Source organism: Etheostoma spectabile, chromosome 17 (assembly GCF_008692095.1).
Source record: "Etheostoma spectabile isolate EspeVRDwgs_2016 chromosome 17, UIUC_Espe_1.0, whole genome shotgun sequence".
In the NCBI taxonomy this organism is placed as follows: domain Eukaryota; kingdom Metazoa; phylum Chordata; class Actinopteri; order Perciformes; family Percidae; genus Etheostoma; species Etheostoma spectabile.
The window spans coordinates 6,315,392-6,327,999 of record NC_045749.1 but is presented as its reverse complement, the minus strand read 5'-3'; the positions used below and the strand labels follow the sequence as shown (position 1 = coordinate 6,327,999).

The window sequence follows — 12,608 nt, the reverse complement described above, 5'->3', positions numbered from 1 at the left end:
TTTCAAATGTACTTCAAGCAGGTGTTAAAAACCCCATGCTTCCCGATTGCACATATGAGCCTTTGGCTAAGTGTATAACTATGAATACTAAACATATTCAGAATTCAGAACAGGTCAACTTGTGATTATAATAATTGAGTGAGATTATTTGTCCATGAAGAATGGCCTTAACTTTAAGTAAGTATTAGATTCGCAATTATCTATTTTTGTGAATACTGTCTTGAGTATGACCACCTTTTCACATTGAAACAACTGACATTTGAATAACAGGGTGTATGAAGTTTGACTGAGTAAAGGGCATTGAGTTAGCAGACCTCTGCAGTGTACAGGCAGTTTATGTGACACTACTGCCATCTAGAGGTGTTGGGCTGTACTGCTATTTGTCAATGTCTAAATAAATATTACAGTCATGAGAGATTGAAAATTATTAGAAAACAAATGTGACTGTGTAGAAATCAATGTTTAGAAATCAAGTTGTTCATTCCTGTGTAGAACCGAACACAAAATAGACCAATACAATTCCAAACAGAATATATCTTTAGAGACAAAGCCATATTTTAGTCAATTGTCAAAGATATAAAAACAAAAAGAGGGACAAGTTTAATTAAGTTCAGTCATTGGTTGTCTCTGTCAGCTTTCATTTGACACAGTGAAATGGTGAATTAGGGTTTGCAAGAGTGACACCTAATAAATATGTTTTGCATTCCTTATTGTTTCATGAACATTTCAATGCCATATAATTCATTAATTTAAATATTATGTATATAAAAGCACTTATTACATAAGACTTCAAGACAACTTAACAAAAACACCCTTAGTCATATTTCATATAAGTAACTCATAAATGAACTTGCAAAGATTAATTAATCTGAAATTAAGCTGTTCATGTGCCAATTTCTGTATTATTGTGATTTTTAACATGTAGATGTCGACAGTGAAAATTAACTGATTCTACATGGCAACATTTGGTTTACATAGCAACAAATTATACTAGTTCCCATGTTAATGTATACAGTCTAAAGTAGGCCGCTTATCATCCATCACCACACAGACATGGTGGTGGTACAACAAAGCCACCGATACCCGTGTTAATGCTACCGACATACAACTGAAGCTGTCATTTTGTTTACCCATCCTATTCTCTCGGCTGGATGGAGAGAGTGGGATGATTGGAGGAAAAAAGGGGGGCTTTTTCCTCAGAGATGACCAATATGAGGAAGGGGTCAGCACCTCCCCAATCAATGTCCACAAGTCAGAATGAGGCCTTACACACACACACACACACACACACACACACACACACACACACACACACACACACACACACACACACACACACACACACACACACACACACACACACACACACACACACACACACACACACACTCCTAGAGGCCTGGATTTTGCCACAACAACCTTGCCAATTCCAAGTATCTTGTTAATGAGGCGTGGCAGAGGCCTTCTGATGGGAATCACATTTAAATTAACTTGTCCGCCCTCCCTCTTTTTCCCTTATCTATTCATTCTTTCCTCCGCCTCACTGTTCTTTTTTGTCAGCTCCTCATCCATCGTGCTGACAGCTGACATATCGCCATGGTGACACTGCTAACGAGCAGTGGCACATGACCTTCAAGGAGGTCAAAAAAGAACTGGTCATTAACCTGACACACACAGTCAGTCAGTCTCACACACACACACACAGTGTGTCACACACACACACACACAATCAGTCAGACACTCAAACCCACAAAGACAGTATGACACACACACAAACACAGTTTCTCTCACACGCACAACGTGTAAGACATAAGAGTATAAACATAATTTAAAAATATCAACTCTACCGAAATCTCATGCAGCTCTCTCTCTCTCTCTCTCTCTCTCTCTCTCTCTCTTTAAACAGAGTATAACAATAGAGAGAGACACGCCTTTAAATTCTAAAAAGAAAGAGACAGAATGACAAAAAGAGTGATGGGGCTGGCAAAAGTATAAAAAAGTGAAAAGATAACATTAAGAACACAGAAAACTAGAAAACAAGAACATATGGAGAGGAAGGAAAAGAAAGCCACTGGCCCCTATCATGTCTAACTTAATTAAGGCAGCCACTGGGCCAGCTGGGTAACAGCACTGTCATGGATACAGCTCTGAGCCCTTATCGCCATGGCCTCCATGGCAGTCGCCATAGTCAGGGCATCATCCTGGCAGCCAACAGAAGGTTGTCTGCTCCCCAGCTCTATGGCCTAAGTGGGTGGATGGTCGAAGCGCGTGCACACACACACACACACACACACACACACAGTCAGAGACACAAAGTCAAAGATCGCCTCTTGGTGTAAAGCGATGACTTGGTGGCCCTGTAGGGTTGTCATTTATTCGCACTCTTTCGCTTTCTCAATTGTATACACACACATAAACACAGGCCAGCCCTGTCCCATCCTGGGGCAAAGTCACCAACTGGCTCCCCTATCTGTTCCCCTACTGGTCGTCTCTGAGACAAACCCTTGGGCCTGACACAAACACACACACTCACACAAACACACAACATGACTGGCCCCCCGCTGCCCCACAAGAAACCTAACATTGAAAGAGATGGATACACACTTTGATACCTCATTACAGCCTCCTGGCTCACACAGCCCTAATCTACATTAAAAACAGCTCATCAGATCAGTCAGAAAAGAGGGGTAATAATATCATCAACTAATTTGATACACAGGACAAAAAGTTGAACAGAGAAGGGGGAGAAGGAAAGCTGCATGAAAAAGAATGTAAGATTGATGTTTGGTTTAAGAAAATTGCTGTACGTCGAAGAACTCTAGAAACATGGACACAAACAATATGTGGCCCTAGAAGATTCTTCAAAGGTCCAAAACCTCATGCTTGTAATATGGATGTGAAGTACCTTGATCCAAATTGACTGACTTTGTAGATGTTTAATTGATTGAGTTGATTCCAGGGCTAATAAAAAATAAGCATGCCATCAGATAAAACATTTCATTTAAAAGTAAACTGCAGAACCATTAAGGCATTGAGAAGCCTAGTTGGAATTGATTTATAGCAATCTAATGGTAGATTGTACAAACTTCTATATAGCTTTCAAGTCTGAAAAGTGAGGATTGCATACACACACACACCTATATAGTGTCATACTATAATGGCTCAATCTGTCACTTTCTTTGTCGACAACTCAGTTGGTGTTCAAGATACTTGGATTGGCCTTATTTTACTGCCTTAGAAGGTGCTGTGATGTCATACATTACCAGCACAAAATAAATTCATACAAAGAAACACTGACACATAAGTTTCTCTGTCCTGGCTGCTCAAACAGCTTGGGTCCATTGTTCAGTCAGCTGCAAAGCTTGACCTCAGGGAGACAAATTGAGGGACGCACCATCTTTCTCTCTCGCTCAGACATATACACACACACATATGCACGCACGCGCACACACGCACACGCACACACACACACACACACACACACGGACACACGGACACACACACACGGACACGCGTCGGGTCTGAAGACGATGACATTTTTCACAGAGAAAAGCGTCCAAATGGCAGGTGTCAGGGGCCGTCAGTCTCTAGCGTGGCGCTAGAAGGCAGGCAAGCACACCCACACACACACAAACATAAACTCCAACTGCCACTATGAGGCACGTCTGAAAAGAGCAAAGCCTCACAGACACTCACGTCAATCTGGTAGCAGGAAAGGCTTGCACTTGTGTCACGCACAAAAGCATACACATCAGCATATGCGTGCACACACAAACACACACACACCAAATCACAAATACACACATGGCATGTCACACAGACTCATCACACATGTTCGTCACACGCAAGACTATCGCAGGGAACACTAAAACCCTAGGGGAGGATAGCATGGAGGGCGGGTGGAAGGAGGGAAAGAGGAAGGGACAGAGGCTGACCACCAGTGTGGCATGGTGGGAGGAGAATGGGTGCTGTGGGTGATATGGATAAGGCTGGCAGATATTCACTGACCACCACCTGCAAATGCCAAAGGTCCTTAGCCGGACGCCTCTTCTCTACTTATGACGCATCAAAGCTGGTTATGCTTGTTATATATTATAATAATTATACCAAGCGGGTTGGAGGGTTAGAACAAAGGATGGCTGGAGAGCAGAAGGGAATAAAGTAAAAAATGAAGGAACAAAAAATAAAGAAAGTTGGGAAAAAGAAAAGGGCAATAAAGGAAAGTGCAGTTGTCAAGACACAGATGCCACAGCCTTGCATGCCCTTTAGACTGAACAGTCCCCGTTTGGTGGGTAAAAGTGAGGAAGGAGAAGCACACACACCAAACTAGACACACAGGAAAATATTTCACAGCTTCTTGGGAGCAACAATTAGAAGCAGAAGCACATCACACTGCTCTCTACCATTTTTTTTCACTTTCCAAATCACCAGTTAACTAGTTAATCGTCCTGTGTAAGCCTGCACAATTTGGGGGAAAATATGAATCATGATTTTTTTTAGCTTAGAGTTGATATCACGATTCTCTGCCACGATTTTTTCTCACGAAGTGTAATGTTTATTGCACATATGATTCATGACAAAACAAAACAAACTGGCCGTACCAAAAAATGATTTGTTTTGGAAACAATAGAAACTCACAGAAATGGTAGCGTTTGTGATGCAGTCGGCTCATAAAATTAAATGAGAATCAAACTAATAAAAAATATTTTAATAATATGATTTAAAAATAAATCGTGAACAGGGTGAATTAAGATCACAATTTTATAACGATTAATTGTTTAGGCCTAGTACGCTTTCACACATATAGTTAGGTATACTTGGTGTTAGTTATACGGTCAACACGGTCGCTTGTTTGGAAAGAATATCAGAGTGAAACTCGTCAACACTTTGTGTTCTTAGAAATAATGGAGCCACCTATAAATTAATAACATCTTGGGTTTTGTGGTTTTGCTTTAGTGTTTCTTATGTTTTAGAAGAAGATAGAATCAGCTGACAAGACAGAGTGTAATCAAGAGGGCGGGCCCTGATAAGAGAGAGATTATGATGTGTTGTCACACAGATGAGGAGCAATGTATGGTCGCAAACCGAGATCTCTGTTCCATCCAAGTTTGGTTGTTGGCCCACACCAGCATTTGAATGGGCTTTCACACCACCCCAAACAAACCGGACTATCCCACAAAACGCTCCAGGGGTTTGGTTAAAATGGACAAAACTGCTTAGGTATAAAAGCTCCCTAACGTTCAGTCTACAATCTAAATAACATTCTATTACATTTCAATTTTGTGAAAACTCATTTTGAGGGATGTCCAATCCCTCATCCACAACTCTTGTACTTCATATGTCATCCTGCCTTTTTAGTTTCCACCTCCAAAGCAATGTGGTTCCTCTGTGAAAAAGACACTAAGGGTTCAGCTCCGTGCCCTTTATCCATCTCCAACTGTAATTCCATCCAGCAAACTCTCCACCTGCCAATAAATGCTTAGTTACCTCAGACAGACGCATCACATTTTGTGACTGAAAGAGTGGTCAAACAGAGACTTGAGAAAACTAAAGAAATGTATCCATCAACTCATCTATTTTTAGGAACTCCTTCTTTTGCTGTTCACCAAATGAATACATATAAAAAAAAATATTTTCATGGTTGCACAAAAGATTATAGAGCTCCATTGTGACATACAAGTCTTGCTCAAATAGGAAAAACAAATACAATTTAGTATTTTGGTAGAATCTGTATTTTTACTATACTCTTCCAGTACATTTTACTTTTCCTAAATGTTTATATGTGACTTCCCCTATCCATCCTGTATTAAGTCTAAGATGCAACCTTTTCAAGTACCCATGGGTCAATTTTCCTTCCCTGAAATAAAGATACACCCCACAGCCAGGTTGTGGTCTGTCCATGCCTCTAAATCCATCTGTCCCCCTGCTCCTCCTTCTATGCAAGCGTCAAACCTTCAATAAAGCCAGAGTGCCTGCATCTCACTCAGTCATCGCTGCTTCTGCCACTGTATGTTCATCACTCACTCAGCCTGGCCCTGGGAGCATGCCTGGACACAGGACATGACAGGGGATACACACACACAGTCATAAATACAGTCTACACCACTGTCCTCCAGGTCCATCAGCAAGCCAGTAATAATGATCTCATCCCACCAGGAGTGAGCTGGAGGGCAAGACGGTCAAGGTCTTGCCCTCTAGATCATTAGGCATGTCTGTGTGTCAGTGCAGCCGTACACTGTTTGCCTATTTGAGTATGTTTCTTGCTGTGACTGCTTGTACTGCTCTTGGACAACTCTAAGTATGAGCCAGTCAAGGAGAGAACGATGACCACCACTAGAAAGAGATGGCCTACTACTCATATCCGCCACAGAGTGTAACATCAGGCCTGGCTACTTGTGAGAAACTAGTTTAAATTAACTGACAGTACAGAATGTTAAACAAAAATAGTTTCTTTATAACACAGCAAATTATAACAGACTGTGTAATGTCACATAGTTCATTTCAAATGTGACTAATTTCATATAAATACATTGTAATTCATTCAAGGCAAACATGGACAGGGATGTGTCTGTTTATGAAAAAGAGTAAGAGGGTAATCTTAGAGATAGTGGTCAACAAATTGAATGTAGTTTTTTTCTCCCTCTAGCTGTGTTTTGTGTGTGCATGTCATCATCACCACTGCCCAACGATCTTGCTGACCTTACTCCACATATTCTGCCCTCTGATATCATTAACATCTGCCAAACACTGTCAGCTTCTCATTATTCATGCATACGGCCCGAAACACACATATATTAAATATATATTATAGTTCAATCATTCAACATTGTAAAAGCAAACAAAGTTCAAGTTTAGTTGAACAAGCTAAAGTGCTTCAGACAAAAACATATTAGTAACACTTTCTGGTTTCATTTCTTTTTTTTCTTCTTACATATACAACTCAGTCCAATTAAGCATAAAAATTAGCTTCAACCATTAAGCCACAAACATCAACCTTTAGAGATTAGAACATATGGATTATGCAAATACTTGCCAAGAACAGGTTTGCTTTGTAAAGTACAGTAGTTGAAAAAGGATGTCAACCTTTTTAAATTCTGTTTGTGTAACTGTGAAAAGGCTTTTTTAACCGCAGATAAATGTGAACCCAACCCATTTCAGGGATGTTGTCTGTACGGTGATTTGAGAAGATGGCAGGAAAGAGATTGGAGCCGATGACAGGTCAACCTCGGTGTGCTGCTACAATATGTAACACTACAGGAGTTACATCTTGAGTGTTGATAGATCAAAACTCACAGTAGTAGGTGTGTGCATGTGCCTTTCTTACCAATCAGCTCCTTGCACAAAAACCCAGAAACACCAGCTGACGAGGGTGACAGAGACCACTGCGCGTCATCAAGAAAAACACTGCCAACCCCACATGCACGCCTGCGCAGACATCTGTCTGGCCGGTATTGAGCACTTTTATGAGTTTTGACAAAGCCTGCATGCTCTACCGGGCAGGGCTAAAGCACAGTGGCAGACAAGGTCATGCTGCACTGGCCTGTCAAGGAGCCAGAAAGAAAGAAAGAAAGAAAGAAAGAAAGAAAGACACAAACGGCAGTGGGCTAGCCATGAGCAGGTGTTGATGACAATGACCAGGGAGTAATAATAATCAGAACAGACACATATTTGCACATACTTCACACACACATACACAAACACACTGAGTGATAAGACACCTACAACCGATTTTAGTCAGAAATGTGGATTTTGTTTCCTAAACTGATGTCACAAACTGACGTCCAGCAGGACACAGCTGTGTGGCAAATAACCTGATGTGCATTCAGTGGGGGCCATCACAGACAGACAAACCGTGTCAGCTAAATAATACCTCATGCTGTATAACGTCCTGCAGGAGGCTGGCCATTCATGAAGGCATTGTTCAAGCTTAATCATGTATGGTTACTTTGTTGTATATGATCTAATCGGGGCATGAAAAGTTGAATCTGGTGATTTATTTCACACTTGGCAAAACAACATTAAAGGGAGATAAAGGACTACATGTAATCCAGCTGAAAAGATTTCACACTATGTTGTGGATACAGTTCTTATACTCACCCATTTGAATGTAAAAATCTTACGTATTTGGTTCATTCATGAGTTTTTTTCTGAAGGTTTTCCACAGTGGACAGAGCAAATGGCAACCAGAGATGCAGTTGAAAGCTTTAGCAAAACCCTTATAAGTAGACCTTTGTTTAGAATTATATTGTCAAAAATATGTTTAGAACATATTTACATCAGCTGTAAATTAGTGCTGAGACAATAATTAACCAAGAAAGCGATAACTCGATCATCAGAAAATTCATCGCCAAGCATTTTAATAATCAAGTAATTGTGTATTGTCAAATATTTTTGACTTGAAGCTTCCCAACTGTGAGGATTTGACACTTTTATCTACTGAATATTTGGGGGGTTTTAGGGTTAATCTGTTGAAAAAATAAAACAGACCAAAATATGACATGAATTGATTATGAGAACACTTGTTAGTTGCAGATCTGCTTTAAATGCATAGTTAATGTCTATCAATGTCTCTGTTACCAAAAAAAAGAAATATTCCCAATAATTTGATCACTATCTGCAACATATATTAGATTTATGGCATGGAGAGACACAAACTGGACAGCCTTTTATACACATTTACACCTAGTCCTCCATTTAATGACACTACTTAGACATGCACACAAATATAGACAAATGTGGGCCCTTGTTTGATTGTCTTCAGAAAAGACCACATTCCTTAAAATTATGGAAGAGGTGACTCAAAGTACGATGAGTCTACTTAAACAGGACTAAGGCACTAAAAGCTGCATACACACAAACAACATACAAGTAAGAATGTCCCGCAGGCTGCCATTTCTGGCTGTCATTCCAGCTGAGCACTGAGGCAGAAGGACAGAGAGAGAGACAGGCGGCTGGAGAAGAAAGGGTGGGTGGGGGTGGTGACACAATGAAGGCTCACAGGGAGACAGGAAGCAGATGGTGCAAATGAGGCTGTGGTATTTAATGAACTACTGCACTGTCAAGGAGGAGAGGAGAAGATCGGAGAGTTTGTAGGCTATTACTTATCTAAACCACAGCCATTTAATACCTCTAACATTACTTCTGCCAAAAAAAATAATTCAACACAACAGTGTCAAATTTTAATGGCTGATCCCACCTAACAAGGTAATGATGTTAAAAGTCCTCATAAAATGAAAACTGTTCTCCAGCCTGGCCAATTAACACAATGAAGACAAAATATAATCACTCTATTTCACACAAACGCTTAGTTTTGTTGGAGCCAGAATACATCTTTTAAAGAGCACAGCTGCTTTCAGTAGCACAAAGAGAGAGCAGAAAAACAAGGGAAGCTAAAGAAACATGGATGGTAAGGTGGAGATGGAAAGAGTCAGTGACTTTGTAAATACACTGAAGTAGAATAAGGCAGCATTCAGCTCAGGAATAGTTTGTCTGTGCAATGGAAGGTTGCTGTTTGTGCTGGTGGTTGTCCACTAACATCTCTGAGACATCTTCCTATGCATGGGCTGCCTGAAAGACTTTCTACACTTATCAATCAAAGCCTGTTTGGGTAAGCCGACAAGTGTTCATACATATAGAAACACCCACAAAAAAAAAACATCACAACATATACCAGAAACTGGGTCAATTAATTGTACTCGGGACATTCACAGCAAGCACTAAGACCCCTTGCTGTTCCGGATGCTATATGGTTATTCTCCGTCATTGCCATCATCTTTGTAGCCGTGGTAATGAGGTTTCCCTAATGGCAGGTCAGGGTCAGCTGTGGGTCAGTCAGCAGGGGAGTAAGACCCTCAGAGTTAGCAACAACCGTCACTCCTTGAAGCCAGTCATCTTTCCCCGCCCTCCCATCATCATCTATCAACATTCACCCAGATATATCTATAATGAGTTTCAAATAAACACATATTACTAGTTTTATCAGCAGAGCAGACATGTGCCACACCTACTACATCCTTAAGGAAGGCACAGAATCATTAGCCACTTCAAGCTGGTGTTGTATACTATACAAAGAGAATGTCTGAATTAATTGTCATTTGGGCTGTGTGTGAATGTGTGTGGGCTGTTGACTGGGCTGTCGACTGGGCTGTCACAAGAGAATGAGACAGAAGATGGATAAAAAATTGAAAAGTGCAACAAGCGCAGTCCGTGTGTATATTTTACTACAGACACACACAGATTCCGCTTTAATATCTATGTGTCAGAGCCTACATCAGTCACGGTCCACAGAAATCAAAGCGAGGCATAAGACCAGATGACTCCAGGGCAATAGGATCTGGATAAAAACAACCATATTTCTATGGCTAACGTCAAAATAACGTCTCTCTGCTCTTCCAAAGTTAATGCATTTGCAAATGCCTTTATTCCACAAACCATACTAAGGCAAAGGCAGACCATTTACACATGTGTTGCATGTTGCAAAAATATAGTTCATCATATCAGGTGATATAGGCCGTTCAGCCAACGCCACATAAGACAGAAGTCCAACATTCTTAGGCTAGTGAAAAGCACAAATGTCATTCATTAGCTCCAGTAAAAGAATGAACAAAAGAGACATTTTATCAAGATGTTAAATTCTGCTGCTATGGCGGTGCTCAAGTCTGCCCAGAAGAAGAAGAAAAAAAAAGTCTGTCATGAAAATAATCAGGGGAAAGATAACTTAATAAACGCCCCACTTTGACCGTTTATGTTCTTGCATGAAGACAGAAAATGGAACTTTAGAAGAAAAAAAGTGGGCTTTTACACCAAAGGTATGACCTTTAAAGTGTGTATGTGTATGAACTCCCCTATGCAGACACGCACATTCACACACAGCTCAGAATCATTCTAGGCTGTGGTCCGTATGCTAACCTCAAGTCAACAAACACACATGGAACTCAGCAGAGAGAGAAAGAGACCAGGAGAAGCCAGTGGTTATTATGCTTGGACCAAGGTTCTGTGCTGTTATATTCTGAAGTGTGGATTGGGCCTAGTTACAGATAGAACGTGGACCGCATAACGTCTCTTTAATTGGACCGAAGTGAAACAAAGTCCATATGTCTTTAATAGACAATATTCGCTTAAAGTGGCACATTGCAAATTGTCTCTCTCTCTCTCATCTGTGTCTAGGTCTTTCACTCCCACACATTCTCCCCTCCTCTGTCCTTTACTCTTTCACATTGCTAACTCCTTTTATTCACAGACCCTTTCCTCTCCTCTACATATTTAACTTTCCCAATTTCTATACCGCAGCCGTAGTTTCTTAGTTAACATCATCATTCCGGACCTTTGTAACACCCCCCTTTGTCCCACTGTCTTCCCCATCCGGACATATGTACCTCTCTCCTCCTATTTTTAATAGTAAACAGAACCCCAGCATTAAATATTTGCAAATGGCACTTTACTTTCAGTAAACTTTTTTTCTTGAAGGGTGTGCTTGAGGATGTTTTAAACTGTGGGAAATATTAAATACAATGTGTCTTACTTAAATAAACAAAATGTAATGAGTAATATTAAAGTAGTATCCACACATAACAAAAAATGTGTGAATAAATATCAAACTACGCCATGGAAGTCAACCCTCTGGACAGTAGGTTTCTTCCATCCATTTTCTATACCTATTTATCTCTACTCAGAGTCACAGGTAACTGGGGTCTGTTCTAGCATAAACTGGATGAAACACCTTACCAGTAGGACACATCCAGGGGGTGAAAGCAGCGCCTAGAGATGAGGTCAGCGAAGACGGACTCGGTCTCCCGACACGCTGTCCCATTGCCAATGACAACCCTGGAACAGCTAGTATGAACAGGAGGAAGAGGAGAAGAACAATGAGGATTATGAAAACAACCATAACAGTCTAAAAACGAGGTCAAGTTCCGCGTTTAATATTATGTTCAGTGATACATCAGAAAACAGACAAGATGATTGTGTGGCACTACTACGTTATTACTGCTGCTACATACAGTAGATTGGAATGTTACAGCAGTAAAACATTAACATAACACAATTTTACACAAGTACACAATTGTATTTAACTCAATTGAAAATAAATACTTTTAAAATGACTATTTAGATACAAGCAGCAGTACCTGTATTTGATCATAAGGTGGCGGAGTTTGTCTGCTTCTTTTTGCTGGACTGAATTATGCAGGTACACAACATCAGTATGGAGAATCTGACCTTAGAGCAGGGAGATGAAGACAACAGAGGGAGAGAGTAAAATGTTATTATGATGACTAAAAGGGGGTTCAAGAGACTTAGCTATGTACTTTCAGCTAATGTCTCTCCACTTTATGCTGTCCAACAAAACAGCAATGCCCTAAATTAATCAAATCATTTATGAATTCCACGTCTGTACTTCCTAGGCCTCCACAAAAAGTCCAGCACCCGACAGTTAGCTGCTTCCTCAGATGAGGAGTGTAGATCTGAAAGGACAGCTCTCTGACTGGAAGTCATGTGAGCTAAGAACCACCAAACCTGTGACCACACACCAGACCTGACGCCCAATATATACCTGTGTCTGCCTGTTGTAAGTTTGTCAGCATGACTTTTGGCCACACAATCAGTCACCC

The 12,608-nt window shown here is 40.6% G+C and overlaps 1 protein-coding gene across 3 annotated transcripts in view; it reads right to left on the bottom strand.

Moving 5' to 3' along the window:
• Window positions 1–12,608, bottom strand: part of srbd1 (S1 RNA binding domain 1) — a 55,531-nt gene that overhangs the window by 28,438 nt on the left and 14,485 nt on the right. For all 3 annotated transcript variants that reach the window (XM_032541348.1, XM_032541349.1, XM_032541350.1), the window contains exons 13-14: window positions 12,126–12,216; window positions 11,725–11,832 (exon numbers count right to left, since the gene is read on the bottom strand). In XM_032541348.1, coding sequence (XP_032397239.1) covers window positions 11,725–11,832; window positions 12,126–12,216 — 199 coding nt within the window. The remainder of the gene's footprint in view (window positions 1–11,724; window positions 11,833–12,125; window positions 12,217–12,608) is intronic.